The sequence below is a fragment of the Microtus ochrogaster genome, chromosome 15 (assembly GCF_000317375.1).
Source record: "Microtus ochrogaster isolate Prairie Vole_2 chromosome 15, MicOch1.0, whole genome shotgun sequence".
In the NCBI taxonomy this organism is placed as follows: Eukaryota; Metazoa; Chordata; class Mammalia; order Rodentia; family Cricetidae; genus Microtus; species Microtus ochrogaster.
Window position 1 is genome coordinate 3,359,265 of NC_022017.1, and position 26,048 is coordinate 3,385,312.

The following is a 26,048-nucleotide window of genomic DNA, read 5'->3' on the forward strand; positions in this document are numbered from 1 at the left end:
CCCGCCCCCGCGCCGCCCCGGCCCGCGCCCTACGGCTTCCCCACCGCCGCCGCCGTCGAGGGCGTGTCGCTGAAGCGCAAGGCGGTCGACGAGGGCGCGGAGGCTCGCTACCGCAAGTACGCTTACGAGCCCGCCAAGGCCCCCGCGGCCGACGGCGCCGCCTACCCCGCCGCGGATGACGCCGAGTGTCGGGGCAACGGGTTCCGCGCCAAGCCAGCCGCAGCTACGGAGGAGGGGACCGGCAAGTACGGCGGCGGCGGCGCTCTCAAGGTCCTGGGGTCCCCCGCCTACGGCCCGCAACTCGAGCCCTTTGACAAGTTTCCCCCTGAGCGGGTCCCGGCCACCCGCGGAGGATTCACGGCGCCGTCGGGGGAACCTCCCAAGGGTGTGGACCCGGGGACCCTGGAGCTGGTGACCAGCAAGATGGTAGACTGCGGGCCCCCGGTGCAATGGGCAGACGTGGCGGGCCAGGGCGCGCTCAAGGCGGCGCTGGAGGAGGAGCTGCTGTGGCCCCTGCTGAGGCCACCCGCCTGTCCCGGCAGCGCGCGCCCGCCGCGGACCGTGCTGCTCTTCGGGCCCCGCGGCTCCGGCAAAGCTCTGCTGGGCCGCTGCCTCGCCACCCAGCTGGGCGCCACGCTGCTGCGCCTGCGCGGGGCCGGCCTGGCCGCCTCGGGCGCCGTCGAGAGCGCGCGCCTCCTGCAGGCTGCCTTTGCGGCTGCGCGCTGCCGCCCGCCCGCGGTGCTGCTCATCAGCGAGCTGGACGCGCTGCTGCCGGCGCGGGACGACGGGGCCTCTCTGCGGGCGCCTCTGCTGGCCTGCCTGGACGGCGGCTGCGGCGCGCGCCACGATGGCGTGCTGGTGGTGGGTACCACCTCGCGGCCTGCGGCCTTGGACGAGGCGACTCGCCGACGTTTCGCGCTGCGCTTGTACGTGGCGCTGCCCGACGGCGCGGCGCGCGGGCAGATCCTGCAGAGGGCGCTGGCTCAGCAGGGCTGTGCGCTGAGCGAGCGGGAGCTGGCCGTCCTGGTGCAGGGCACCCAGGGCTTCTCAGGCGGCGAGCTGGGGCAGCTGTGCCAGCAGGCAGCGGCCGAGGTGGGCCTCTCCGGACTGCAGAGGCCCCTTTCCTACAAAGACGTAGAGGCTGCTCTAGCCAAGGTGGGCCCTCGGGCTTCCCCCAAGGAGCTGGACTCTCTAGTGGAGTGGGACAAAATGTATGGCTCCGGACACTGAGGATGGCCGGGGAGAGGCCACCTTCGCCAGAGGATGGCCAAAGGAGTGATGAATGTGGGGTGAAAGAGGGGAGGGCTCTGCTGGTGAGTTTGTTTGCATGGGAAGGAAAATGCTTCTGCCAGGCAGATCGATGCCATATGCACCAGTGTACTCAGGTTTCTCCTATTTATTGTGGACGGGAAGTTCGCCATATCCGCTGGGCACACACGACATGAGCTGGCACCAGTGCCTAGGGAGCTCCTGTCTTCTCTCCGTAATCCTTTTGTCTCCTTATCCTCTGAGCGCCACCCTTCTTTTCCCATCCTACCTTTTCTATTTAGGCTTAGTTTCTTCTCGAGGCTTTGTCATTGACCCCTCCCCATACTATCCCTGTACCCTTTTGGCTCCTCCCTCTGGTCCCCTCCTCATGTACCACCCTCCAAGCTTTTTCTGTGTGGCTCCTCCGTGTCTCCTCCCTCCTCCTCATTCTCTCTGCAGGGTCTTGGCAGAAGTTCTTTTGGCCCAGAGGCTGAGAAGGGGGGGGTAGGGAGCCCCACAACCCCTCAGTATATTACCCACTAGAAATCTTGGCTCTTAGGGGTGGGAACAAGGGGAAAAACACCCAAAGAAGGGTTTTTTTTGTTGTTGTTGTTGTTCATTTTTGAGGGGAAGTCCCAGAAATTTAGATTGCTTAATATTTTAGGCCTCTTATTTTTGTAAGATGTGTAGGATTTGCTGTTTTTCGTTTTATTTTGACAACTCAGGAAGAAACTGACCTTAGAACGAATGTTAGACTTCTGCTCTCCTGTTACCCTAGGCCCCACCGCAGGGGAGCAGATTCTCCCAGACCAGAGAGACTGGGCTGATGAGGAAGACCAGACATGAGTCCCAAACTGCTGCTGTTGGGGCAGAAACAGAATGTAACTAAAGGCTTCCTCCCCAGGCCCAGCTTACAAGGGAGAGATGAGCGGGAGCAGGGCCCTCCAGGGAGACTTGCTGCTTCCTTCTGGCCAGTCTCCTGTGGGCCCCAGTCCTCAGCTTCAGGTTCTCTGGGAAACTTACAGAGGGTTGGGGTACTCTGGCTCATGTCCTGCCTCAGGTGACCCAGTGGAATGTTCTCAGGTTACCTCACTGGACACCTGCTTAGTCAGAGGCTCCCTATACCAGGCTAAGGGATTCCCCCCAGAATGAAGATGGTCTAGCCAGAAGTCTGGCTGGCACAATATTGACTACTAGGAGCCAGGCCTCCTGTTTCTCTGGGACCTATCAGGAGGGAGAGCACGGCTCTGGAGACAGTTCTGTGGGGAATGTATTTCCTTGCTCTCCCAGACTGGGGCCTGGAGAGGATGACATGACAGAGGAAATAGAGCCCTTCTCTTCAAACCCTCTTCCTCCTGCTTGCTCCCACAATGGGACTTCAGCTGTTCAGCTCCTCAGACCATTTCACAATCTTTGGTGCAAAGAAGAAACATTCCCCATCTGTGTCCCACCCCAGCCCCCCTGCTTGTCCCTACAGTTCCTCGTCCTCCTCACTTTCTGGGTGCCGAGGATGGCATGAGAGACATGGCAGGGGCCAGGTACCGAGGGCAAGCGCTAGCCTTGAGTGTGAACGGGAGAGCTGCCGTGCAAGCGCTAGCCTTGAGTGTGAACGGGAGTGCTGCCGTGCAAGCGCTAGCCTTGAGTGTGAATGGGAGAGCTGCTGTGTTCCCTTCGTTCTTGTTTCCTCCGAGCCTCTCTCTGGAGCCAGAGGCCACAGAGCGCTGCTGCCAAAAGATCCTTGGTAGGAACATGGGATAAGGGAGTTCTCTCAGGTCTGGGGGTGGGGTGGGGGGTAGAGGGGCAGGGAAGTGAAGTTGGGAACCCAGCTGTACCTTCAAGCAGCAGCACCTCTAGGGGGTTCATGGACCAATCCCCAGGGTCCCTACACTTCCTTTGCTGGGCTCTTTCTGTTTCCAGGTTTGGAAGCTTTGCACAAGAATCAGCCCCCGGCTGCAGCACCTACCTCGCGAGCATGGGGCAGGATGGCAGGGTGGGTCCAGCCCTAGTGATGTTGGGGCATACCAAAGAATCCAGGGGTGGAGTGCGGGGGTGGGGACAGCATGCCCTGCAGGGGTGGCACACAGACTGCCCACTCCCTCTGCTACTATTGGGTTGGGATCCTCTCCTTCAGCTGTAACCATTTCTACCTCATTTTGCTGTGTGTTGTACATGGACATATTTATCTCCTGTCTGATAATGCTCTGCAGTTGTGGTCTGTCTACCTCAGAAGAGACTGTATTTTAAAAGAAAAAATTACACAGTATTAAAGTATGACGTGTGGTATTCGGAGGATTTCTTGGGGGTAGTGGGATGTGGGGAGCGTTGGCTGCTCAGGTTGTTTCTGTCCCTTCAGCAGGAACAGAACTTTGCTGTTCACCCCATGCCCGTGGCTGTCATTTGCTGACCGGAGGTCACATCCAGCGCCTTCCATCTGGCTCTGGATGCTGATGTAAGGAGCAATGATGTGTGGGCGTGTTTGTTGAATGAATGCATGAACAAAATGGGGTGTGAAGAGGAAGCATGACAACAGCCCTGCTTGAGCAAGTGAGAGCCATGCTTGTCTTCCGTAGGGGAGAAGGCAAGGTGTGGGGACACCCGAAGCTCGGTGCTGCAGACCACACGAGCCTATGTCCATTTCCTCTGTCTTTCAGTCCCGACGATCTTCAACAGCTCATGATACACCGAGAGATGGAGAAATCAGGGACACTGTGGAGCTATGGAGAGCTTGGGGCCCACTACTATCTCAGGTCTTCGACTGCCACAAGCCAAGGGGAATAGCATGCTGGGCTTCCTTTTAGGGCTCACTACAGGCTCACAGGAGGCAAAGCCAGGAGCAACCTCCGGAGAGACCAATTGGGTATTTCCAGGATTCAGAGTCCTTGGAGGTCCAGATATGACCTCCTGCAATTTATCATGTACCTATTGTATGACAAAATTGTGTGGATGCTGACTAAAACAACCGCCCCAAACTGCCAAGGACACCCCCGAGAACCCATGATAGGACAGTCCTCCAAACAGACCATATAAATATATAAGGGCTGGGGTGGATCGTAAGGGTCTCCTCACAGCTGGCACAACTGTTTGACCTTGATGCAATCACTGGGGACTTCTATTGAGTAGCCTCTGGTATTTCTAGATACTCTAGAAGAGTATGCCAATGAAGAACACAGGGCTTCTCTCAAGAATGCCCAAGAGGAACCAGGCAGTGGTGGTGTACGCGGATCTCTGTAAGTTCAAGACCAGCCTGGTCTACAGAGTTCTAGGGCTACACAGAGAAACCCTATCTTGAAAAAAAAAATGCCCAAGAGGGCTGGGAGATGGCTCTGTTGGCAGGGTGCTGCCATGCAGGTGTGGAGACCAAGTCTGGAGCCCCCAGCACCCATGTAGCACTGGATTGCTATGGCAGCTCCCCTGTAATTACAGCCTTTGGAAGGCAAAAGTAGGGGTTCCCTCAGAGTAAGATTTGAACTCTGGGTTCAACTGCGAGACGCTGACTCGGTGAATAAGGCAGAGAATGGTGGAGCCTATCTGACTCAGGCCTATACCAGTATACACACAGGTGCCCCACATCACACACACCCACATACCACACAAGTACCCACGAGTGGCAAGTCAGGAACCTTCACAGGTGGGAGAGGTAAAGGTCAGGAAAATACGGAGGCTGGAGAGAGTATTGTTGACATCGTTCATGTTTGTTACAAGAGCATAAAATGGGGGCAGCAGTTGGGAGAACTGAGGTGGGAGGAGTCAGGCAGGCCCCTAAGCTACCCTGAAGTAGCCTCTGCATGTGGGTGAATAGGGGACTGGTTCACAAGAATTCCCGCTGAGTCAACAGACCTCTGCTGAGCACTTGGTCTTCTGGATGAGGCAGTGCAAAGGTGTAGCTGCAGTGCTGGGCAAGATGGTGGGTGCGGGATTCTTAGAGGGGCTATGATGTGTGTGAGCGGTGTGTGTGGCTTCCTGAAGGCATGGTATAGCAGGGTTCATCATGGAGGCCAGACTGCCAGACTGGAGGTTATATTCAAGCCATCTTGGGAAAAGGTGTGTTAGGTAAGTGGGGGTCCAGTGTGATGGGATGGAAGAACTGGGGGTTTGCCCTATTCTGGGAAGATGAGGGTTTAGACTAGCAGATGCGAGAGCATGCTGAGAGAATCTGGGCCTTGAATGAAGAGCAGCATCCAGAGCTTCTGATAGAAGTCGAAGGACAGTAAATGAATGAGAAGATGGGAAGTGGGAGGTGGGTTTAGATTAGGAGTTTGAATATAAGGCCCGGACTGCCACCCAATCCCTGCCTTCAGCGGGGGCTGCTGAGGATCCCTTCGCCTAGACCCTGGGCATTCAGATCTGTGCGCACCCCGCCCCCACCCCCGCGCGGTAGCTAACTCCTTTCTAGCAGCAGTGTTCCGTGTTCCACGAATGTCCCTCGCCACAATGCCTGGCCTTACGGCATTCGGAGCCCTTCCCTCAGGCCCTGCCATGGCGTGGGCGCTGATTCTGGCGCTCTGCAACGGGGCGCTGGCCCCCGTGGGCGCGCTGGACGCCATGGGCCCTCACGCAGCAGTCCGCCTGTCGGAGCTGCTGACCCCGGAGGAGTGCGGCCACTTCCGATCGCTCCTAGAGGCGCCCGAGCCCGACGTGGACGCCGAGTTGGCCCGGCTATCTGAGGACTGGCTGGCACGGCCTGAGCCGTCCACACCCTCTCCCGGAGCGCAGGGTATCGTGGGGCAACGGCGGCGGGCGGCAGCCACGCAGCCGTCGGAGGGACAGGAGGGCGTGCCAACCGGGACCAGGGAGGTGTCCGACGGTTGCCGCGAGGCGCTGGCGTCCTGGTTGGCCGCCGAAGCCCCGGTCCTGTCGTGGGACCGCGTGGCCCGGGCGCTACGGCGCAGCGGCCGCCCGGATGTGGCGCGGGAGCTGGCCAAGAACCTCCACCAGCAGGCGACGTTGCAGCTACGCAGGTCAGGCGCGAACTACGTGCAGCCGCCCGTGGCCCCCGCCCCGGCCCCGGCCCCGGCCCCGCGCTCCCGCCGCTCCGGGGTCCCCGCGCACTCCTGGGACGATTTAGAGCTGATCGTGGAGCGCCTGCCGCAGCCCCCGTACACGCGAAGCCCAGCAGCCTGGATCGGGCCGCTGGTGCTCGGCCTCCTCGTTGGCTTCGTGGGAGCGCTGGGCACCGGGGCGCTGATCACCGTGCTCACGCTGTGGATCGCAGGCGGCGACGGCGATCCCGCCCCGCGCGCTTCCTCCGGGCCCAGGCCGTCCCCAGCGCCATGCCGCTGGGAAGCAGAGCCGCTCCTGCCCCGAACCTGGGCGCCGCAGGGACCGTCCCCCCACGGCCGGCTGCTGTGAACAGCGAGCAGCGCGCCCCATGGCGCCCCACCACTATAAAGTTTCCAAAGGCGGTAGAGGGCGCAGTCTGTGACTGGTTGGATGGAAATGGTTGGCGTCGCCGGGCCCAGGCATCCCCAAGGGTCCCCAGCGTTGGCCAGCGTCTGCCGGCCGAGCCACGCGCTTTTGGATACACTCTTGTATCCATTCCACGCCAGGAAGCTGCTCACCATTCATTCCTTAAGGGGAGCAGCCGCACTCTTGACTCCGGAGCTGCCTGGAGCGTGCAGCACTCAATCCTTTGGGCAAGGCCTCCTTGAGGACACAGTGGGAACTACCCTGGCAATTTCCTACCCAACACCAAGGGATGAGCCGAGATTGGAGAATCTGTAGACAGGCAGGCCCAGGGGAAGGGGTTTGGGGCAAAAGCCATGACAGAAGGACAGGCCAGTCCAAGAGGAGAGTTGAAAACAAGATTGACGTAACTCTTTATTGCAAATTCTAAAGTAAAAAGATGTACAGTACAAAGTAAAATTGAAAATTCAGACTATAAACTTCCCATCCACTTACATTCTCAGTTCTCAAGCATTTCTGCCATTTCCGCATAAACAGAACAAGGAAAGAGTTGAGGGGGTACGGTGGGAGATACAGCAAGGGAAAGAAAGAAGAATCACAAACCCCAGAAGCAAGTGCAAGGAAAGATGTTTCTCGACCTGCTGTCCTGGTGATGAGAAGCGGGGGAGTGGAGCGGTGCAGTTTAAAATGGCTCTCAGAATAGCAGCGTTTATGGGACTAGTTCATCTTCCTCAAGTCCAAATATACTTTGCCCTTCCCTGGCGCCTTGGTCTCTGTAGCTCAGAACGCTTTACAAAACATCTAGTTAAAGCCTCACAACACCCCTGTGAGGTAGGTCAGTATTATTACCCCCATTTTACAGATGGGGAAACTGAGGCACAGAGAGGTTAAGTGACTTGCCCAAGGCCACACAGCGAGCCAGTGGTCAAGTTAGGGATGGAACACAGTTCTGTCCCTCTTCTGGAACCACTGGACCACGCTCCCCTTTACCTATGTACATTCTTCACACGCACACGCGCGCGCACACACACACACACACACACACCACATGTGCACACCTGCCCACTTCGCCCCACTTAGCCTCTATATATAGCAAACAGCAGTGGGGGCGGGGGCGGGGGCGCCTCAGGAGTGTTTTAATGGAGGAAGCCGTGAGAGGCGGATCCAAGCAGCACTAGCCTGGTGCAAGCCTTGGCCCCACACCCAGATTCCTCTTCTCCCGAAGCCCCCCTCCCCGACTGACTGGTGGCAGCTGATTCTCTAGGGGGTGGGGAGTACCTGAAAAATGAACGAAGCTTTTTGCAAAACTTTGGGCAACATCTGAGAAAAGAAAGAGGCATCGTTACATAAGATGCCCAGGACTCAAGTCACCAAGTCCTTACCCTCCATAGAGGGACAAAGATAGGGATTGACCTACCAGCCATCTCTCTCCACGCAGCGTCTAGAGTGGACTAGAGTGGGCACTTCAAGATCCTCCTGAGTGTTCCTAGACCAGGAGACACGGCCTGGAGAGGGATGTCCCCAAGGGGGTCAGCCCAGTCTGCTGGTCTGATTGTGGGAGCGGATGGAGGCTGGCCCAGCACTAGCTCTTGGAGTAGGAGCCCCTGGGCAGCGTGCTTGCACTAGCTTTGGGGGTGGGACTAGTTTTTCCTTAAATCATCTCCGTGAACAAGGCAGAAGTAAGGCCAGTCCAGCTGGGTTGACTGAGGTCATCTCTGGGGTCTGCTGGGTGATACAGCCGAGGGAGGGTTCAGCCTAAGGAATGCCACATGCAGTCGGCAGCAGGGACCTGGGGATCAGGACCTGGCTTTTCTGCTTTTTTACTTAGCCCGCATCCAGAGGTGCTGGCTCTCCTTTCTCCAAATGCTCCAGGGTCCCCAGAACCTTCCAGAACTCAAAAATGGGCAAATTGAACAGCAGCCATGGAGACAGGCTCCCCTTGTGTGGTGAGAAGGATCACTTTTATTGTTTCCTTTTGACTTTTTAAAATCATGTCTCATTTAGCTCGGCATTGGCCTCCATGGGTTCACTAACAACACGCAGGCTGTGGAGATAATGTGAAAGAAGCCCTCTGGGCACTGTAGCTCCAGGGGCCCTGCTCGGGAGCTTGTTTCTCTCTGGCCACAGCTTCAGATGCCCAAGGGGCTCGCGTCCTGAGGCTGAGCAGCCACGTGGACTCGGGAAGGCTCCCTGCTCTCAGGCTCTGCTGAGGCTGAGCAGCCACGTGGACTCGGGAAGGCTCCCTGCTCTCAGCCTCTGCCGAGCCCCAGTCTCCTCTCCCTAAACCACAGGAAGTTAAGGAAGAGGGGGAGTGTTTTCACGCAGCCAGCAGTCTGGTGGCTGCCACTCGGGCTTTGGCTCTGCATTTAAATGAACAGCATCACATGACTTTTTGCTTTTTGTCCTTTTTTTATTTTTAAAGGAGATTGTGGAATATAAATACTGCACCAAGGACCTGGCTACAAAAAATAAATATTTATATTATATTTATATATCTATATATATATATGTGCAGTGGTACTGGCTGCTGCTGCTACTCTTTGATTGATGGGCTTCGTGGATATTTGGCAAAGCGTTGCCACTTGCTCACTCTGTGAGGACACGAAACAAAAAAAGAGACCAACCAAAAACTGCCATAGCCATTCTTTAGGTTCAATGCCTGTTGACTGTGGTGAGAACTGCTGGTGATGGTGGCCTACGGAACAGAAGTGTGGAGCAGGGTGGACAGAGAGCCAGGGAGGGAGGAGGGGAGGAGGGGGAGAGGCAGCAGGTGAGGGCTAATCAGTGAGTGGGGGTGGCTTCTTCCCTGAAGCTCTTGCTAGCTCTCTGAGGGGTCAGGAGCAGGAGAGAACGGTCAGATCTAGGCTCTAGCAGTTTATCGACAGTACTAGCATGGCGCTTGGTGTTCCTAGCAGGATCAAATAGCTATTGCCCATCTCAAGATCTAAGAACAATGATTAAGTTTAGCCAAATCTTGCATAGAAGTGGTTAGAATTTATTGCACATTGGAACAAAAATATATTTTTGTTGTTTTGGAAAAGACCATTAGCAATAAAAAATTTTTTGTCTGTCTGTCTGGTTGGGGTGTACATTGGCTGACAGCATCTAGTTCTAAGAAGAAAGAAAGTATAAAAAATAAAAATAAACATGACAATGGCATAAGCCAGAAGCCATTTCCTATTTAATAAGTTAGTAATTTGTATTTACAAAAGGCATGCCAATAAAATAAAATTATATATTACAGTATTTATAATTCTCTTAAAAAGAATAACCACACACGTCAGCTTCTGTTTTGTGCTGTGTACGACGTCACCTGTACGTGGCTCTCTACATCTGCCCTAGCGGCAGCGGCACGGATACACTGCCAGGCTGCTCTCAGCACGCTCAGGACAGCTGGACAGTGTCTACCGGTCCAACGAGAGAAAGCTCTGCTCACTGACTGCCTGTGGTTTGTTCTATGGAAACTAGTCGAGTGGACTGTGAGATTACATCCAAAGTGCTTCTACTGCAAGGCAGATTGGTCTAGAGTGTCTAGTGTGGACTGCTTACTTCCCTATACCCTATGCTCAGGAAGGATGGCGTTCACTTGGTTCGGAGAGACTTTCTGACGCTCAAGTGTGGCATCCTGGCTTTGGACCCCTGTGGTCAGGTGAGATGCCCCTGGACTAACAGCTGCCTTCCGCAAAGCAGGAGATGGGATGGAAGATGTGCTTCCTCAGAAGCCATCTCCCGACGACAGTGGGCAGGCCACTAAGTAGACAGCAAGGTGGACAGAAAGGAAACGCCAGGGAAGCTGCAACACCCAAAAGAATTACTACGGAGTCCCTTTCTCACAAAAGCCAGCGCAGTAACAAGACTAAGTGGGCTCGGCCCAGAGCTGGCTCCATCTCTACCTCAGGTCCTGCTAGTGACCATTATTCTGAAGCTCATAGCCATAGCCCAAGCAACGCTGCTGCCTTTACCCAGCCCTGGACAGTTGGGAAAAGGGAAGTCCCACTGGTTGAAGGAATGTGATGGAGGCAGGAAGAACCAGCAGATGGGAGCATGTGGTAATCCCTCTGCAGGTCTAGAGTTCCTGAACCCCTTCCCACATCTACCTGAGCCTGAGAAAAGCCATAATGTAGACAGACATGACACCAAATGACGTGAGCACCCCATGATCCCCCAAAGGCCTCCTAGAGATAACATGCTACTATGAATAGCACTTTTACCTCTCCCCAAGTGTCAGTTCCCCAGGATGAAGGCTAAACAATCATTATAATATTGCGAGATACAAATAAACTCTTTTTCTATTTTTTTTTTTTTTAGCCCTAGTATTTGGTTTTACAGTGACATTAATAGTACAAGCCATTCAGGGCCAGAGTCTCCCCATGTTCTGGACAGAGCAGCATTAGATAGTTTACCTTGCAAAATGTGCAACAATGGCTGTATGTTGAGATGTCTGTTAAACATGTACACACAACGGATCCATCTGCTTGTTGGGTTGGATTGGTTCTGGTGGTGGTGGTCAATTGGTTAGTTATGTTTCCCTACCCAGAGGAATGAAAGACTTCTAAGAACTCAGAAAGACTTGCAGCCGGTATGGAACTCTTACCATTCCCCCAAATACAGTGAACGGGCAGGGCTGGGTCCTGTCCAAAAGCCGAACCAATGCAGGGGTGTGTATGGATCTCATGCATGACTTCTGATCACGGCATGCCATCATGCAAATCATTTCTACGCATTGAACGAGCACAATGTTTGGAATTGGCCTGAGCAAGTCCTCCTCAGCCTGAAAAACCCTGATTGTTTCCCCCACCCATCTCCAAACCACGTGACGCCCATGTGGAGAAGATGCTGTTTATGTCAAAGAAATAGACAATTAGTGACATTGGCTGAATGTGTGTGTGTGTGTGTGTGTTTCTTTTTGCTGCTTAGCTTAACTAATGTAAGAATGCAAAATTTGTTTGCATGAACAAACAAACTTTTAAAATGATGCTTTCTGCTTCTGAGAATTAACAAATGAAAAAATAAAATCCATTTGGCTGCACGGCAATCTGCTGGTCCCGGCAGCCGCCTCTGTTTTGTATCCTGTTAGTGTAGTCCTAAGTTGCATTGACTGAGTGTGGAACATGCAGTAACCACCTGTCCAAGCAATAGAAAATCTTGAGTCCAGGGAGCAGGGTCCTTTGCCCTCAGCAGGTCACTGCTCAAGATGCAACCGTGTCCCACGTAAGCAGACTGTTTGGTCTAGGTCTTCAGGCACAGCGTCTCCACAGCTGCTCTGTCCGTCACTGGCCCGGGTGAGGCCAGGGGAAGCTCCCTTCCCGTTACCCCTAACACTTGGACTCTCTGACCTCCTTTTGCCTCTTGGCTCTTTCCCTTCTTCCTTCCTCTGCCCGTTGCTGCTTCTCCTTGTCAGGTTTTGTTACGCTGTCATAAGAGGGGAGCGAGGCCGTGGACGGGGTGCTTTCCTTTTTCTCCCGGTGTGTGCCTCCATTCTCCAGCTTACTGGAGGTAATCTTTCTGCAGATGAAGCCCCGCCTAGCCAAATGTCCCCTGTAGGCACGCTGCAGAACCACCGCGGACACCTCTTCCTGCTTGCGCCGCAGAGTGGTTGTGATAGGCTCATAGGACACTTTGGAAGGATTGGATGCCACAAACCGCTCCTCCATCTGCTGCCGCAGGATGTCCAGCTCCCCGCTGTCTCCCAGGACTCTCTTGGTGAAGGCGAAAAGGATGTCCAAGCAGTGGATGCGATCCCCGCTTACCATGGGCAGGTCCATGGCAATGAGCTCAATGGTGTTGGGCTTGGGCACTCGGAGAGGATGCTCCAGGGCATCTGCAAAGTCTGCCAGTTTACAGTACTCGATGAACTGGGTGGCGTCAGGATCAAACTTCTCCCAGATCTCATAGAAAGTCTCAAAGTCATCCTCACTCAGCGGATCGGCACTCTCTTCTGTGGCCACACTGAAGTTCTCCAAGATGATGGCGATGTACATGTTCACCACGATCAGGAAGGAGATGATGATGTAGCTGACAAAGAAGAAGATGCCCACTGAGGGGTTCCCGCAGTCCCCTTTGAAGCCACTTCCTGGGTGTTCCTTGTCTAGGCTGCAGTCAGGGGGGCGGTTTAGGATTGGCAGCAGCAGGCCGTCCCAACCAGCAGAGGTTGTGATCTGAAACAGGCAGATCATGCTGTTGCCAAATGTCTCGAAGTTGAACATGTCATCGATGCCAGCCTCGTGTTTCACATATGCGAAATTGGACATCCCAAAGATGGAGAAAATGAACATAACGAGGAAGAGCAGAAGGCCAATGTTGAACAGGGCAGGCAATGACATCATTAAGGCAAAGAGCAGGGTACGAATCCCTTTGGCACCTTTGATCAGACGCAAGATGCGCCCAATGCGGGCCAATCGGATGACTCGGAACAGGGTTGGGGAAACAAAGTATTTCTCAATGATATCAGCCAGGAACATTCCTAAAGGAGGAACAGAGGACATGATTACTGCGGTCAGAGTCACCCTTCCCTCCTCTTACCTGGTATTAGAAGCGCAGAAGTTCAAAGGGCACGTAGAATGAGTGCCTTTTACTCGAGCTGAACCCTCATAGTAAGATAATTGCACACTCTAAACACACAGAAAAGCAGAGAATGTGCGCGCAGTTAGGAAATTTAACAGCAGTGATGTGGGACTGTCATATATCAATCTGTTGATTTCATTGGTTAAGGAATAAAGAAACTGCCTAGGCCCCTTGATAGGCCAACCCTTAGGTGGGTGGAGAAAACAGAACAGAAGGCTGGGAGAAAGAAGCTGAGTCAGGGAGTCGCCATGGTTCCCCCACGCCAGACAGATGCAGGTTAAGATCATTCCTGGTAAGCCAGCTCGTGGGCCACACAGAATAATAGAAATGGGTTAGATTAATATGTAAGAGCTAGCCAATAAGAGGCTGGAACTAATGGGTCAGGCAGTGATTAAAAGAATACAGTTTCTGTGTAATTATTTTGGGTATAAAGCTAGCCGTGCAGGCGGCCGGGTGCTGGGGATGCAGCTCCGCCACTCCTAATTCAACACAGCAGCCAGCACTTAACCCTGGAGCACCTAGACGCCTCAATGGCTCTGGAGTTTTAACAATTTTACTATGTGTGAATTCATAAATAACAAACTGTCCTCTATGTTTAGGAAAGGATACAGGATTATCTTTCAATTTATGTATTCGAGATGTTAATTTTGTTGTCTGTAAGACTGGTTCTTCAGATAAAAGTGACTCCCCATTATCCCTCCTTGCGAGTAACAAAGTGGGCCTTTGTTTTCCTATGGGAGGGTTGTTTATTCAGTGTGTCCACACAGCTTTTCACATGCTCTCCACAGGGCCATCAGGTTCTAAACTACAAACAGGGAATGACAGACTTCCCTTTGATTTTCATGTCCTGATTATTCTGCCAATGTTACACATCTTCAGTATATCTTATTCTTGGTTGGTTTCTCATCCCCCATCTCCTCACAAGTGAGCTAGTCTCAGAGATTAAGGGGCCGTCCAGACTGGCCTTTTACTTGGTGCTCTGAGATTCTGAGCTGAAAGATGTAAACAGAAACCCGTTTCCAAGCAGGGAAACTGCCAGCAGGAGTTGACTGCATGCCTGTGTGGACCTGCCTCAAGCAGATCACGTTTTCAAACTGAAGAGCAACAGGAGGAGGAGGTGGAAAGGGCCAGCAGCAAGAGCTGGAGGAAGCGGGGCTGCTCGCTATAGGCACTCTCTGTGCTCAGGAGACAAGATGAGCATCCACACAGACCAGCTTCTAACCAGTAAAGTGTCTCTCAGCCATGAGATCTCTAAGTATCGTGACCAGCCGAAGAAAGCTCAAGAAGCTCTCATTTGAAGGTTTTAAGCCAGGAAAAAGAGACTGAAGATGTGGTGCAGTAGTTAAGAGCCCTTGTTGTTCATGCAGAAGATACAGGTTCGATTTCCAGCACCCATATGGTGGCTTACAACTATCTATAAGTTTAGTTCCAGGATATCCAATATCATCTTCTAGCCTCCAAGGTTTTGCATGTGGTGCACACCCAGACATACACACAAAATACCCACCGCAAAATAATAAAATAAAAATTGGGGCTGAGAGAGATGGCTCAGGGGTTAAGAGTACCCACTGCTCTTCCAGAAGGCCACCGTCCAATTCCCGTCCGGGGATACTAGTTAAACATGGTGCACGTGTATACATGCAGACAAAACACATAAAGTAAAAATTAAAAAAAAGAAAAAGAAAAAGAAAGCCAGAAATAATCTCGCCCTGCAGGAAGGGAAAGAAGGTGAGCCTGGATGGGGCAGGCGCGCTCCTTCTCAGAGGCTGTGACGCTAGGATTGATCTGGTGCTGGCTCTGTGGCCTCAGACTCCTCCTTCCCTCCTTTTTTTTTGCTCCTCAGTTATGTAAGAGAAACAGGCAAGGCTACAATGTATGTACTTACAGGGCAGGCAGCTTTCAGAGAGCCACCACACCTGAACAAAGGCTTGAGGGTGAGTGTCCGTCCCCAGCGAACCATGAGAAGGGCGCTCCGGGTACTTCACAGGTCAATTTACTTAAAAAAATATTTTTAGTATTTTTATTGTTTTTGAGTGTATGTGTATGTGCATGCCATGACACTTATGTGAAGGTCAGAGGACTCTCCTTCTACCAAGTGGTCCTGGGGAGGACGCTCAGCTCACCAGGCTTGGCAGGCAGTACCCTCACCCAGGCAGCCATCTCGCTGCCTTTCCTTTTACCCTAAGAAGAGAATTTCCACGCTTTTCCTTCCTGAATAAATTAGCAGTTGATAAAACTTCCATATCAAAAGCCCCACTATTTCACTGTTTTAGAGGGCGACACAATACGGGGCAGGACTGTCTGGACTTTCTAGCTCATTTAGTGACGTTTCATGTCCAGTCGGCAAGGGTCACATTGTCAGGGAAGCTAGGAACACGGACTTAGGCTGAGGCTGGCCTTTCCTAATATGTGAGTGCTCGCTCACCAGCCACATGTCTCAGGAACCTCATGGCTCACAGCATGTCCCATCAAGATGTGAGCTACTTTTATTACTCGTGCAGGGCGCTGCAGTCTAAGTGGACAGTATGGGGCTGCAGAGAGGCTCAGCGTTTACGTGCGCTTGCTGCTCTTGCAGAGAACCTGGATTTGGTACCCAGAACCAACAAGGTGTTTCACAACCACTTGTAATTCCAGTTCCAGGGGATCCAGCACCCTCTTCTGACCTCCACAAGCACCAGGCACACATGTGGTGCACAAATACATATACAAGCAAAACATTCATAAACATAAGTAAGTCTTTTTTGTTTGTTTAGGACAGGGTCTCATTATATATCCCTGGCTGTCCTGGAACTTGCACGTAGACCTGACCTTGAAATGACAGAGATCTGCCTGCTTCTGCCTCCAGAGTACCAGGTTAATGGGTGTGCACCGCCACATCCTGACATAAGTAAATCTTAAAAAAAGAAACGAAAAAGTGGACAGTATGGGAACCAGACCCACCAGAGGTTTCTGTCAGAAGGTGAACGTACATGGTGACTGTAAAGGGGAAGTCTTTGTGCTCTGCCATCACCAATACTGAGGGATTCTTTTCTTGGGGAAAATGTCCTTAGACTCAGTGTTTAACAAAGTTAGAGGGGAGCATGGGCTAGGAGGAGGCACTGCCTTGTCTGCTGCTGGGAAGAGGCCATTATCTGCCTTGTCTGCTCCGGGGCTGCCTCCCACAGTTCTGAGGATTCTTACCTGGAACCAAGGCATGGACACAGCACTTGGGGTGCCTTTTAAGAAGGCAGTATGCCCTGACGACAGCCAGTAGGCTTGTACTTCTCTCTTCACCCACCAGAACTTCAACCCTGCTCTGTTTTGAGGTTGAAGGAAACATGAACTTTGGGACCAGCTTGAGTGCTGCTTCTGCTGCCTCCCAGAGAGCGAGCCAGACAGCCTGGTTCTGGTGAGGCTGTGAGGTCCCAGTGAGACAACCTGGGGACTTTCCAGCTACCCTTGCCTACAGTGTCGTCTCAGTAGCTGGCACTGCTGGCTACAGCAGTGCCTCTGTGACCACTGCCCCCAGAATGTGCTTAGGACATTCAATTAGCCATCTTTAGCCACGCTTTATCACCTCATACTTCACTATTGTCGTGTGTGTGTGTGTGTGTGTGTGTGTAGGCCAGAGGTCAATCTTGGGTATCATTTATCAGTTTTTTTCTACCTTGTTTATTTTTCTTTTTTTATTGATTTTTATTGAGCTCTACATTTTTCTCTGCTCCCCTCCCTGCCTTTCCCCTCCCCCTTTCAACCCTCCCCCAAGGTCCCCATACTCCCAATTTACTTAGGAGATCTTGTCTTTTTCTACTTCCCCTGTAGATTAGATCTATGCAAGTCTCTCTTAGTGTCCTCATTGTTGTCTAAATTCTCTGGGATTGTGATTTGTAGGCTGGTTTTTTTGCTTTATGTTTGAAAACCACCTATGAGTGAGTACATGTGATAACTGTCTTTCTGTGTCTGGGTTACCTCACTCAAAATAATGTTTTCTAGCTTCATCCATTTTCCTGCAAAATTCAAGATGTCATTTTTTTCTGCTTTGTAGTACTCCATTGTGTAAATGTACCACATTTTCCTTATCTATTCTTCGGTCGAGGGGCATTTATCTACCTTGCTTTTTGAGATAGGGTTGCTTACAACCCACCAAGTGGACGACACTGGCCAGCCAGTGAGTCCAGAGAATTTGCCTATCCCTCTCTCCCCAGTGAACGGATTGTAAGTATGTATGTACACCATCCCCAGAACCCAGGTCCTCATGCTTGTCCAGTGCACTGGCTAGTTTTATGTCAACTTGACACACACTAGAGTCATCAGAGAGGAGGAGGCCTCAACTGAGAATACACCCTGAAGCTACAGGATGGGGCTGTAGACACGCCTGTAGGGCATTTTCTTAACTAGTGATTGATGGGGGAGGGCCCAGCCCATTGTAGGTGGGGCCATTGCTGGGCTGCTGGTCCTGGGTTCTATAAGAAAGGAGTCTGAGCAAGCCAAGAGAAGCCACCCAATAAGCAGCTCCCCTCTATGGTCTCTGCATCAGCCCCTGCCTTAGGTTCCTGTCCTGCTTGAGTTCCTGCCCTCACTGCCTTTGAAGGTGAACTGTTGTATGGAACGTGAGGTCACGGTGTTTATCACAGCAGCAGAAACCCTAATGAAGACAGACAGCAAATCATTTTACCAGATAAGCCATCTCCCCAGGCCACTGCTACATTTAAAACACAAGTTTCTTTTGCCTTTCTTGGTAGAATTTGAATCTCTTGAAAACAAAGCAAGTTTATCTCCTGCCTCAGGGCTGGGAGTGCTCAGTGAAACACACTCCCCACGCTCCTGGCAGGCAGGTCTGTGAGAAGGCTGAGGATGCACAGGCAGGGCAGGCTGCCCACCCTGAATCTCACCCTCGCAGCCGGGGTCCACTCACCCACAATGGAGAGGATGACCACCACGAAGTCAAAGATGTTCCAGCCGATGGTGAAGTAGTAGTGCCTCAAGGCAAACATTTTGAGCACACACTCACAGGTGAAGAAGATGACAAAGACCAGATTGATCCAGTAGAGAATGTTCTCCATCTGCTTGCTTTGAGTGTCTGTCTCCACCATCATCGTCACCATGTTAAGGCAGATGAGCATCATGATCACGATGTCAAAGGCTTGTTGAGTGACAAAATCAAAGACAATCCCTTGGATTTTGTTCTGCAAAGGAAAGATGGGAAAGCGTTCACGGAAGCCTTTAGAGCCATAGAGCCGCTGCCCTGCTCATCATGTGCTCCTAGTTGCCTTCTCAGTGGTGTCCCTAATATCTGCCAGGAGTGCTGATAGAGCCTGCAGTGTGGCCCTGGATCCCTGCAGCTGCTGATGGGTGCTGGAACCAAACCTGGGTCCTCTGCAAGAGCAGTACATGTTCTTAGCTGAGCCACCTCTCCAGGTGCCATGGTTTTTATATTTCAATGTGGTAGAAAAGCTTGGCTTCCAAATTCAGGGACTGGAGTGGAGCTTGGGAAACAGCCTCTCTTGTTCTCTGCATTTTCATTTCTGGCTGATTGGACTGAAGAACACCCAGGAGACGAGTAAGGCATACCTCTAGATGTACACGAGGGTTAGTTAAGGGAGCAGGAACTCCTGTATGGGCAGCACCAGCCCATTGGCTGGAGTCCAGATGGCATCAAGAGGAGCCAGCTCCTAATATCCTTTCTCTGCTTCCTGGTTACGGGATGTAAACTGCCTGCCGTCACACCCTTCCTGCCATGATGTTTAAGGGTACAGCAGCTGAGAACATTATTATTTGAAAGATAATCTTACTATGTAGCTCAGGCTGGCCTCTAGCTTTGTGACATTCTTGACTTGGTGGCACCATGCCTGGGTAGCAGATACTATCCTGCACAGGTAGGGGAGGGGTTGTTTTCATTCAGTTCCCTTTGCTCATTTTGGCAGTGTGCTCTCTCCCAGGCGGACTCTCAGCACAGGCCAGGCACTACCCACATCACTCCTAGTCCCGGTCAGTGATGTCTGAGCTGTGGATGGGGCCCCTAAGCAGGGGGTCAGCAGGCACCACCAGGCAGTCAGTCACTTCTCTCTCCCTCCTCCACAGTGACCCTAGTGTGTTCCTCCCAACCAGAGGTGCAGTATGCAGTTAGCCTGCCTGTTGTGGAATATTAGTTTAAGCTGTGTTACATTTGTTTATGCTGTGAAACATTTAGTTAATGATGCAAAGATGTGTTGCATTCTTTTATGTTGCATTTGTTCAAGTCTGTGAAGTTGTGTTACTTTGCCTGTCTAATATACCTGGTTTGTCTAATAAAAACTTGAAAGGTCAATAGCTAGGCAAGAGAGAGAAATAGGCAGGGCTATAAGGCAGAGAGAATAAACAGGAGGAGAAGTCTAAGGAAGAGAGCAAGGAACGAGAAAAGGAGGAGAGGAGGATGCCAGGAGCCAGCTACCCCGCCACATGGCCAGCCACGGAGTAAGGAGGAAAGAAAGAGTTAAGAATAAAGAAAGGTAAAAGCCAAGAGGCAAAATGTAGTTAAAGAGAAATGGGATAATTTAAGTTAGAAAAGCTGGCTAGAAAGAAGCCAAGCTAAGGCCAGGCATTCATAAGTAAGAGTAAGTATCCAAGTGTTTATTTGGGAGCTGGGTGGTGGGGCCCCAAGGAGTAAGAAACTAGCTCCACCTGCCCAGTGCACCTACCAAGGGGCGGGGGATGGGCTTCTGAGGCTTCTTGGAGCCCAGCTTCTTCATGGCGTTGTAGTACTTCTTCTGCTCCTCCGTCATGAAGATGTCCTGGCCTCCAAAGTAAAGGATGGGGAAAGAGGACAATTACAACTGCTCTGCTGCACCGGCTGACAGCAGAGAGCCCCCTCCGAGGCCAGCCTGGGGGTCTGGGATCTGCCAGGCCACACAGTGAGACAGGACTGTCTGACCACAGGCTCTCAGGCAGGAAGTGAAGAGCAAAGGACCAGAAGACAGTCACATCCAGGGGAAAAAATGTAGTTTTTTGGTTTTTTTTTTTTTTGTTTGTTTGTTTTAAGAGAGAGTTTCACTATCTAATCCTGGATGGCCTGGAACTATGAAGAGAGACCTACTAGTCTGCTTTTGCCATCACTGTGCCCAGAATTCCCCTCCCAAATATTTTAAAGAAAGATTTTTGAATGCCACAAATGGCAAACTCACTTTTTATGAAATTCAAAATTTGTAACTTGTGGGGTTTTTTTTGACTCACTGGACAAATAAACTGAACTTATAAACAAGAGAAAGTCTGTTATCCAGTTTGCTTTGGAAGAACTATCACCCCCGTGAGACAAGCGAGGAAATGAACCCTCTGAGGATGGCTTTGAAATCCCACTATGCTACGGATGCCAGGGATCACTGACGAGTTCTGTTTCTCTGCTTGGAAATCTCTGCTGCTTCTCCCCTCCCTCTGGGAAAGCCCCAATAGGAGTGGCCTCAGGAATGTGAGACTGCAGGAAATGTTTGGTAAAGCACACACTGACAAGTTCAGTCCCATGCAAAAGGGGTTGTTGGCTGGGTCTGCTGTCTGGACACGGGGGCCAGCCCTACCATGACAATTTGAGTGTTAGAGACAAGGCCAGAGTGACCACTGCGATGTGGGGAGGACACCTATCTTTTTCTTCTGTTGATTGAAGTTATCAATGATGACACCAATGAACAGGTTGAGAGTGAAGAAGGAGCCGAAGATGATGAAGATGACGAAGTAGATGTACATGTAGATGTTGTCCTCATACTTAGGCTGCTCATCCGGCTGTTGGAGGGCAGGAAAGAGGCATTAAGTCAGTTCCTGGCTTGGGATCATGGGCAGGGCTGACTCCAACATGCCAAAGCTACCAGCCCTCTCCCTTCGCGTGGCTGACAAGCAGGTGGTGAAGGCCTCAGGTTCTCTGCACTCCCCTGGTCCACACCTGTCCTTCAAGGGCACTGCCACTTTGGGGATAAGGAACAGGGAAGGGGGGGGGAAGGAGAGCTGTCTTCTACGCTTTCACTAGGGGGCAGGACTGAACATAGTCACTGCCACCAAGGTCAAGGGTGTAACCAGGTAGAGTCAGCAGGACAAACAGTGGTGTCCAGAAGGGGGGTCCTTCACTCTTCTGCCCCTCTGCCCTTGAGGGATCTACCGTAGAGCTGCTTTCTATCATTTAAGCCAGTCACATTTTACCACGTGTGTCCTTACCTTTCGGGAATCTACAGCTGCGTACATGATGTCCATCCAGCCTTTGAAGGTTGCCTGGGAAACAGAGTCAGTCATTAGACTATGCCAGTTAGGGAGTGGTTGGGAGTCAAGGCAGAGTCCTAGAGGCCAGTCTTAGGTTCGGCAAGAATACAGAATAGGTTAGGTGAGTATAGCATTATGAACATAGGAGTCACTTTATCAAAAAAGACTCCAAAGAGTCTCTGACAGTGGCTGAAATCACCAAAGCCTGGCGAAGGAACAGACAGTAACGGCTGCACTAACTCTTGCCTGTAGGGTCTGAGCGCATAGCCCATGGTGGCAACAGGGAGACTGTGTGTGAACTTCGCAGTCCACTGGGCATTTGGACGTCCACCAAGAAGCCACTCTAACAAAGGGTTCCTAAGCACTCACAGCTGCATCAAACAGACAACCCCGTAGGCGTGGGACTCATCCTCACTAACACGCCACGCAGCCTGGGAATGGCTTCCTCCATGCAGACTTCTCAGTCCTCATTCAGCTTGCTGGAGCTGGCACAATCGGCTCAACAGTCTCCAGCTCTGCTATGCTCACCGGGTTCCAGGCTTTGCCCGCTTCCCTCGCTGGATGACCAGGCACATGTGGAGAACCAGCACTTGAGCTAGCTGGAGGCAGCACACTGGTTCTCTGGGGCTGCTCAGATTCCAGTCATGAGCTCAACCCATTTCTTCTTTTAATTCATTAGCTAATTATTTTGTGGTGCTGTGGGATTGAACCTATGTGAGGCAAGGGCTCTATCTACCCTTCCATTAAGCCCCAAGGAGCCCCAACTTCTTAAACTGTGACAGGACAACAAAGGTACCATCATGGGACAGGAGTGTGTGTGTGTCCATTAGCTGCCCCTCTACTGCACCTAACAGCTCACCACGGTTAGGTTAGGTAGGTTAGGCTGGGAGCTTCCTCTGCACTCTTACAATTAATACTCACAACAACTGAACCACAAAATAACAACACCTTAGTTAACTGTGTGCTAGGCATTGTGCTGAGAGGTTTTTTTTTTTAAAACACAAATTCTCTTAACAACCAGGCAAGGAAGCGTGATCTGAGAAGAATCCTCGTGTGGTGGTTGTTCTTTCTCGCTGGTCGAGAAGTAAAAAACAAACAAACAAACAAACAAACAAAAAACAACCAGGCAAGGTATTATCATCTACCTTCATCAAAGTGTCAGAGAATCAGGCACTCTGTTTCAAGTTACATATCCAATAAACGTTAGTGTGTCTGCTTCATACCAGCCTGAGGTCTCAGCCAACAAACGCTCCAAGCATAGGTGAGGGGACAAGAAGGCTAGAGCTGGTAGAACAAGCTTAGGCAAAAGCAGCTTGGCATCTAAAATGAGCCTCTTCCCTGACACACCCAGCCCCACATTTGGGGCTGAGCTGCAGGGGTGGCGGCAGGCAGTCTTCCTGCCCTTAGCACAAGGGGCTCCTACTCTATCAAACAGGCCTTTGGATCCATCTTCTCCCACTTCAACTGCACCCTGCCTGGTGGAGAGAAGATGGTCCCTCTAGTACAGTGGTTCTCAACCTTCCTAAAGCTGTGACTCTTAAACACAGTGACCCCAACACATGTGTAACTTTACTACTGGCGTGAACTGTAGTGTAAATGACATCTGATATGCAACACAGGGGTCACGCCCCACAGGCTGAGAACTGCACTAGCACCTTTTTTCCACTGCAGTAATTCTATCTGCTGCTGAGCAGATTCTTCTAAGTGACAGGGGAGTGACCTGTTCTCAAGACCCCCTCTCCCGGGGGGAGGAGAGTGATCCTGACTCTGCGCAGGGCTCTCTGTGGGCAGCCCGCCTGCCCTGGTCCTCCGACCAGCAGTAACACTCACCACCTGAAGGAGGGCCAGGTACCCAGCCCCCACGTTGTCAAAGTTGATCTTCACGTTCTTCCACCTGATCTCTGTGTTGTTGCCCTCCATGAGCTTCTCACAGTCCGTTTTATTGTTGACAATCTCAATTTCAAAGCGGATTTCTGAGGTCTCGTTGAAGCAGTAGTGGTATTTTCCCGCGAACAGGTTGACTCCCATGATGCTGAAAATCAGCCAGAAGATGAGACACACCAGCAGCACATTCATGATGGAGGGGATGGCGCCCACCAAGGCATTCACCACCACCTGCATTGGAAGGGGGCTGCTGAGTGCGGGCACCAAGTGAAGAGGAACATTGTTTTGGTTTCCAGGAGGGGAATGATATTTCTGTGGCTTTTCTGCCATGAAAGCACCATGTTGTCTTTGCATAACTGGACAGGTCTACAAGCAGGACCCCAAATATGTAAGTCTCTGTACTATATTTGGGTGAATTTTAATAAGTCGTGTTAATTTCAGTTTATACAAATTCCCCTGCCCAAGTTGACTCTAATGTTTTTCTAAGCACCAACCTGGGACCAGAAAAACAATTTCTTAGTCCAGTCTCCCTCATTTTCAACTGACAAAATATGCCCGCCCAGGGAACTCTGAGCAATTACAATCTCACTAGAAGCTTTTCAACACACACTCCCCTCTGAAAACCAAGGCACGATTGTTCAGAATCAGCTGCCCTCTGGGTTAGCACAGTACGGAAAGTCTTACACCTATGCAAGGCAGTTAGCTCTTTTCAGGCAAGAGCTGAGCATGCACATTTTGCAGGCTCAAGGAAGAAAGAAAAAGCTATATTCCCTCTACCAAACAGTTTAAGATAAAATCGGAGCAGATGTGAGTCTCACTGAAGGTTCTTTGTGGTTCTGCCTTCTGATATGTTGACTTCTCATGCCTCTGCTTGGTCCAGGCCTCAACTCCATTCTTCAGTTTTAGAAATCAAAATGGCTTAAAGCTTTCTGGAGGGTTTGGGTTAGATCACTGCTCTTGGAACTAAAGACTGGTGTACTGTTTTAAAAAAAAAATAGTAAATAAAGCCCAGGAATCAAATTAAAAAAAAAAACAACAAAGAGCCTTTAGGAGCGGAAGTTTCCCGGGTTTTGTGCTGGGGGCAGCCGACAGGACCTCCCCTCCCCGCAGTTTAACCAGGGCTCAGAGCTTACACAGCGACACTGGAGCAGAGCCGCTGAGCCCGGAAAGGCTGTCCCGACAGCTGCATGTTTCTACTTCCGATTGTACTCACTGGAAGACATGGCCAGGAAGACACCTGTTCTACCCTCTACTGAAAACAGCTGTATTTTCTCTTCCGTTTAGATCGCCCATTTTGACACTCTCTAATTCATATGTGAAGATCTTTAGACTGAGAGGCAGTTGCTTCTTAATTCTTAGACCAAGAAACCTCTTGTAGACCAGATGGTCAGCTCTACAAACACCTATTCCTTCAAGCAAGGGCACCCAGGATTTCTGAACTCTGGAGATTCTCCATGCTATTTTGTGCATTTACCAAAGGTGTGGATAGATCTGACTTTTACCTCCTCACTCTACAGTGTTCACCCTTTGGTGGGAGCACCACAAAGCAATGAAGTGTGGAAGAGAACAGGCAAAGGGGACAACCCACGAATGGAACAGTGGCTTCTCCAACAGTAAGAGCAGACTGCAGGAAGCTTTGCAAACTTGTGTGGTGGCCCGTCACGACAGAGCTCGGGGACACCATGGTGTGGGGCAGGGCAGCACCCAGGGGTGCAGACCTGGAGGTAAGTCAGCCTGTTGCCTGCTCTGTGATTCTTCCCACGGTAAGGGTGCTGCTGAGCTCATCAAACTCAGTCTATCTTGGCCTACGAGGTGTCCACATGTTCCAGGAAGTTATGGATGCAAGATACTGACAGCAGGGGGGGGGGGCTAGCTAACCTGAGGCGACCTCTCTGAACCTTTATTATCTCAAGTCTGATGCTAATCTGAGGCTTATGGCTCATAGGATACAAAAGTCCTATATAATAAAAGGTATCTGTAAAATGGACTTTGCCGTCTGTGCTGGACAAGAGCTTCTCCTCTAAGCTGAGTCTTGGCCTCTGCAGTGTAGTTTTATTTGTTATTCACAACTACTAGAGAACTTCTTACCTTAGTTTTACAAATAAAATAGTAAACAGATTTGGTGGAATTCACTCACCGCTCTGTTTGCTGTGGACACTTCACCAAGCTGTGTGCTACGAGGCAGAACTGACTGCTCTGGAGGGCCAGTTAGAGTGTTTTCTCCCCCTCTCTCTGACAAGCACCCTGCTAACGACAATGCTCTCAATGCACCACATCACCCCCTCTGCTCACTGGTATTACACTGCTCCAATTATGATGAAATCTATTATTGGAAAAGGCTAGATTTCCACAGCTTAGACAAAGAACTCAAGGGCAGGTTCTAGAAACCTGTAAGAGGGCTGCATTTTTCAAAGGTAGCTTATACTTAGCAATGGAAACAAACACAACTTAACTGATGAGAAAAATCCAGTGGATGTTAGTACTTACGTTTTGCCATCCCCACACTGCCTAGGACACTACTCTGGCTACAGTGAGCTAGTTTTCGCGTCTGGCAGAGGGAACATGGCTTTAACAACAACTATGCACTGGCCACAGAGATGCATGCACGTCTCACAGCAGCAAACACCCTCGGCGCTAACAGCAAGGGCTGAAGGGTTACTATGGAGGAGAGAAAAGCAAGGAGCGACATCAGGTGTTCCTTTGGCAATAGCAGGACTGTCGCGAGTTCTGGTCTTTGGTTTGAGGAAGGGGAG

General features: G+C 51.4%; 3 protein-coding genes across 3 annotated transcripts in view; 2 read left to right on the plus strand and 1 right to left on the minus strand.

Moving 5' to 3' along the window:
* The window catches only part of Fignl2 (fidgetin like 2), a 26,906-nt gene extending 23,903 nt beyond the window's left edge, over positions 1-3,003 (plus strand). The window contains exon 3 of the mRNA XM_026782659.1: positions 6-3,003. Within this exon, the coding sequence (XP_026638460.1) occupies positions 6-1,230 (1,225 nt within the window). The 3' untranslated portion in view covers positions 1,231-3,003. The remainder of the gene's footprint in view (positions 1-5) is intronic.
* Positions 3,004-5,679: 2,676 nt separating this feature from the next.
* LOC113456745 (uncharacterized protein C12orf81-like) lies at positions 5,680-6,597 on the plus strand. The gene has a single exon (XM_026782660.1). It carries the CDS (start codon positions 5,680-5,682, stop codon positions 6,595-6,597), a length of 918 nt encoding a protein of 305 aa, XP_026638461.1.
* Positions 6,598-7,035: 438 nt separating this feature from the next.
* The window catches only part of Scn8a (sodium voltage-gated channel alpha subunit 8), a 108,813-nt gene continuing 89,800 nt past the window's right edge, over positions 7,036-26,048 (minus strand). The window contains exons 21-26 of the mRNA XM_005353869.2: positions 23,242-23,526; positions 21,370-21,423; positions 20,806-20,943; positions 19,872-19,976; positions 18,110-18,380; positions 7,036-13,114 (exon numbers count right to left, since the gene is read on the minus strand). Of these exons, the coding sequence (XP_005353926.1) occupies positions 11,967-13,114; positions 18,110-18,380; positions 19,872-19,976; positions 20,806-20,943; positions 21,370-21,423; positions 23,242-23,526 (2,001 nt within the window). The 3' untranslated portion in view covers positions 7,036-11,966. The remainder of the gene's footprint in view (positions 13,115-18,109; positions 18,381-19,871; positions 19,977-20,805; positions 20,944-21,369; positions 21,424-23,241; positions 23,527-26,048) is intronic.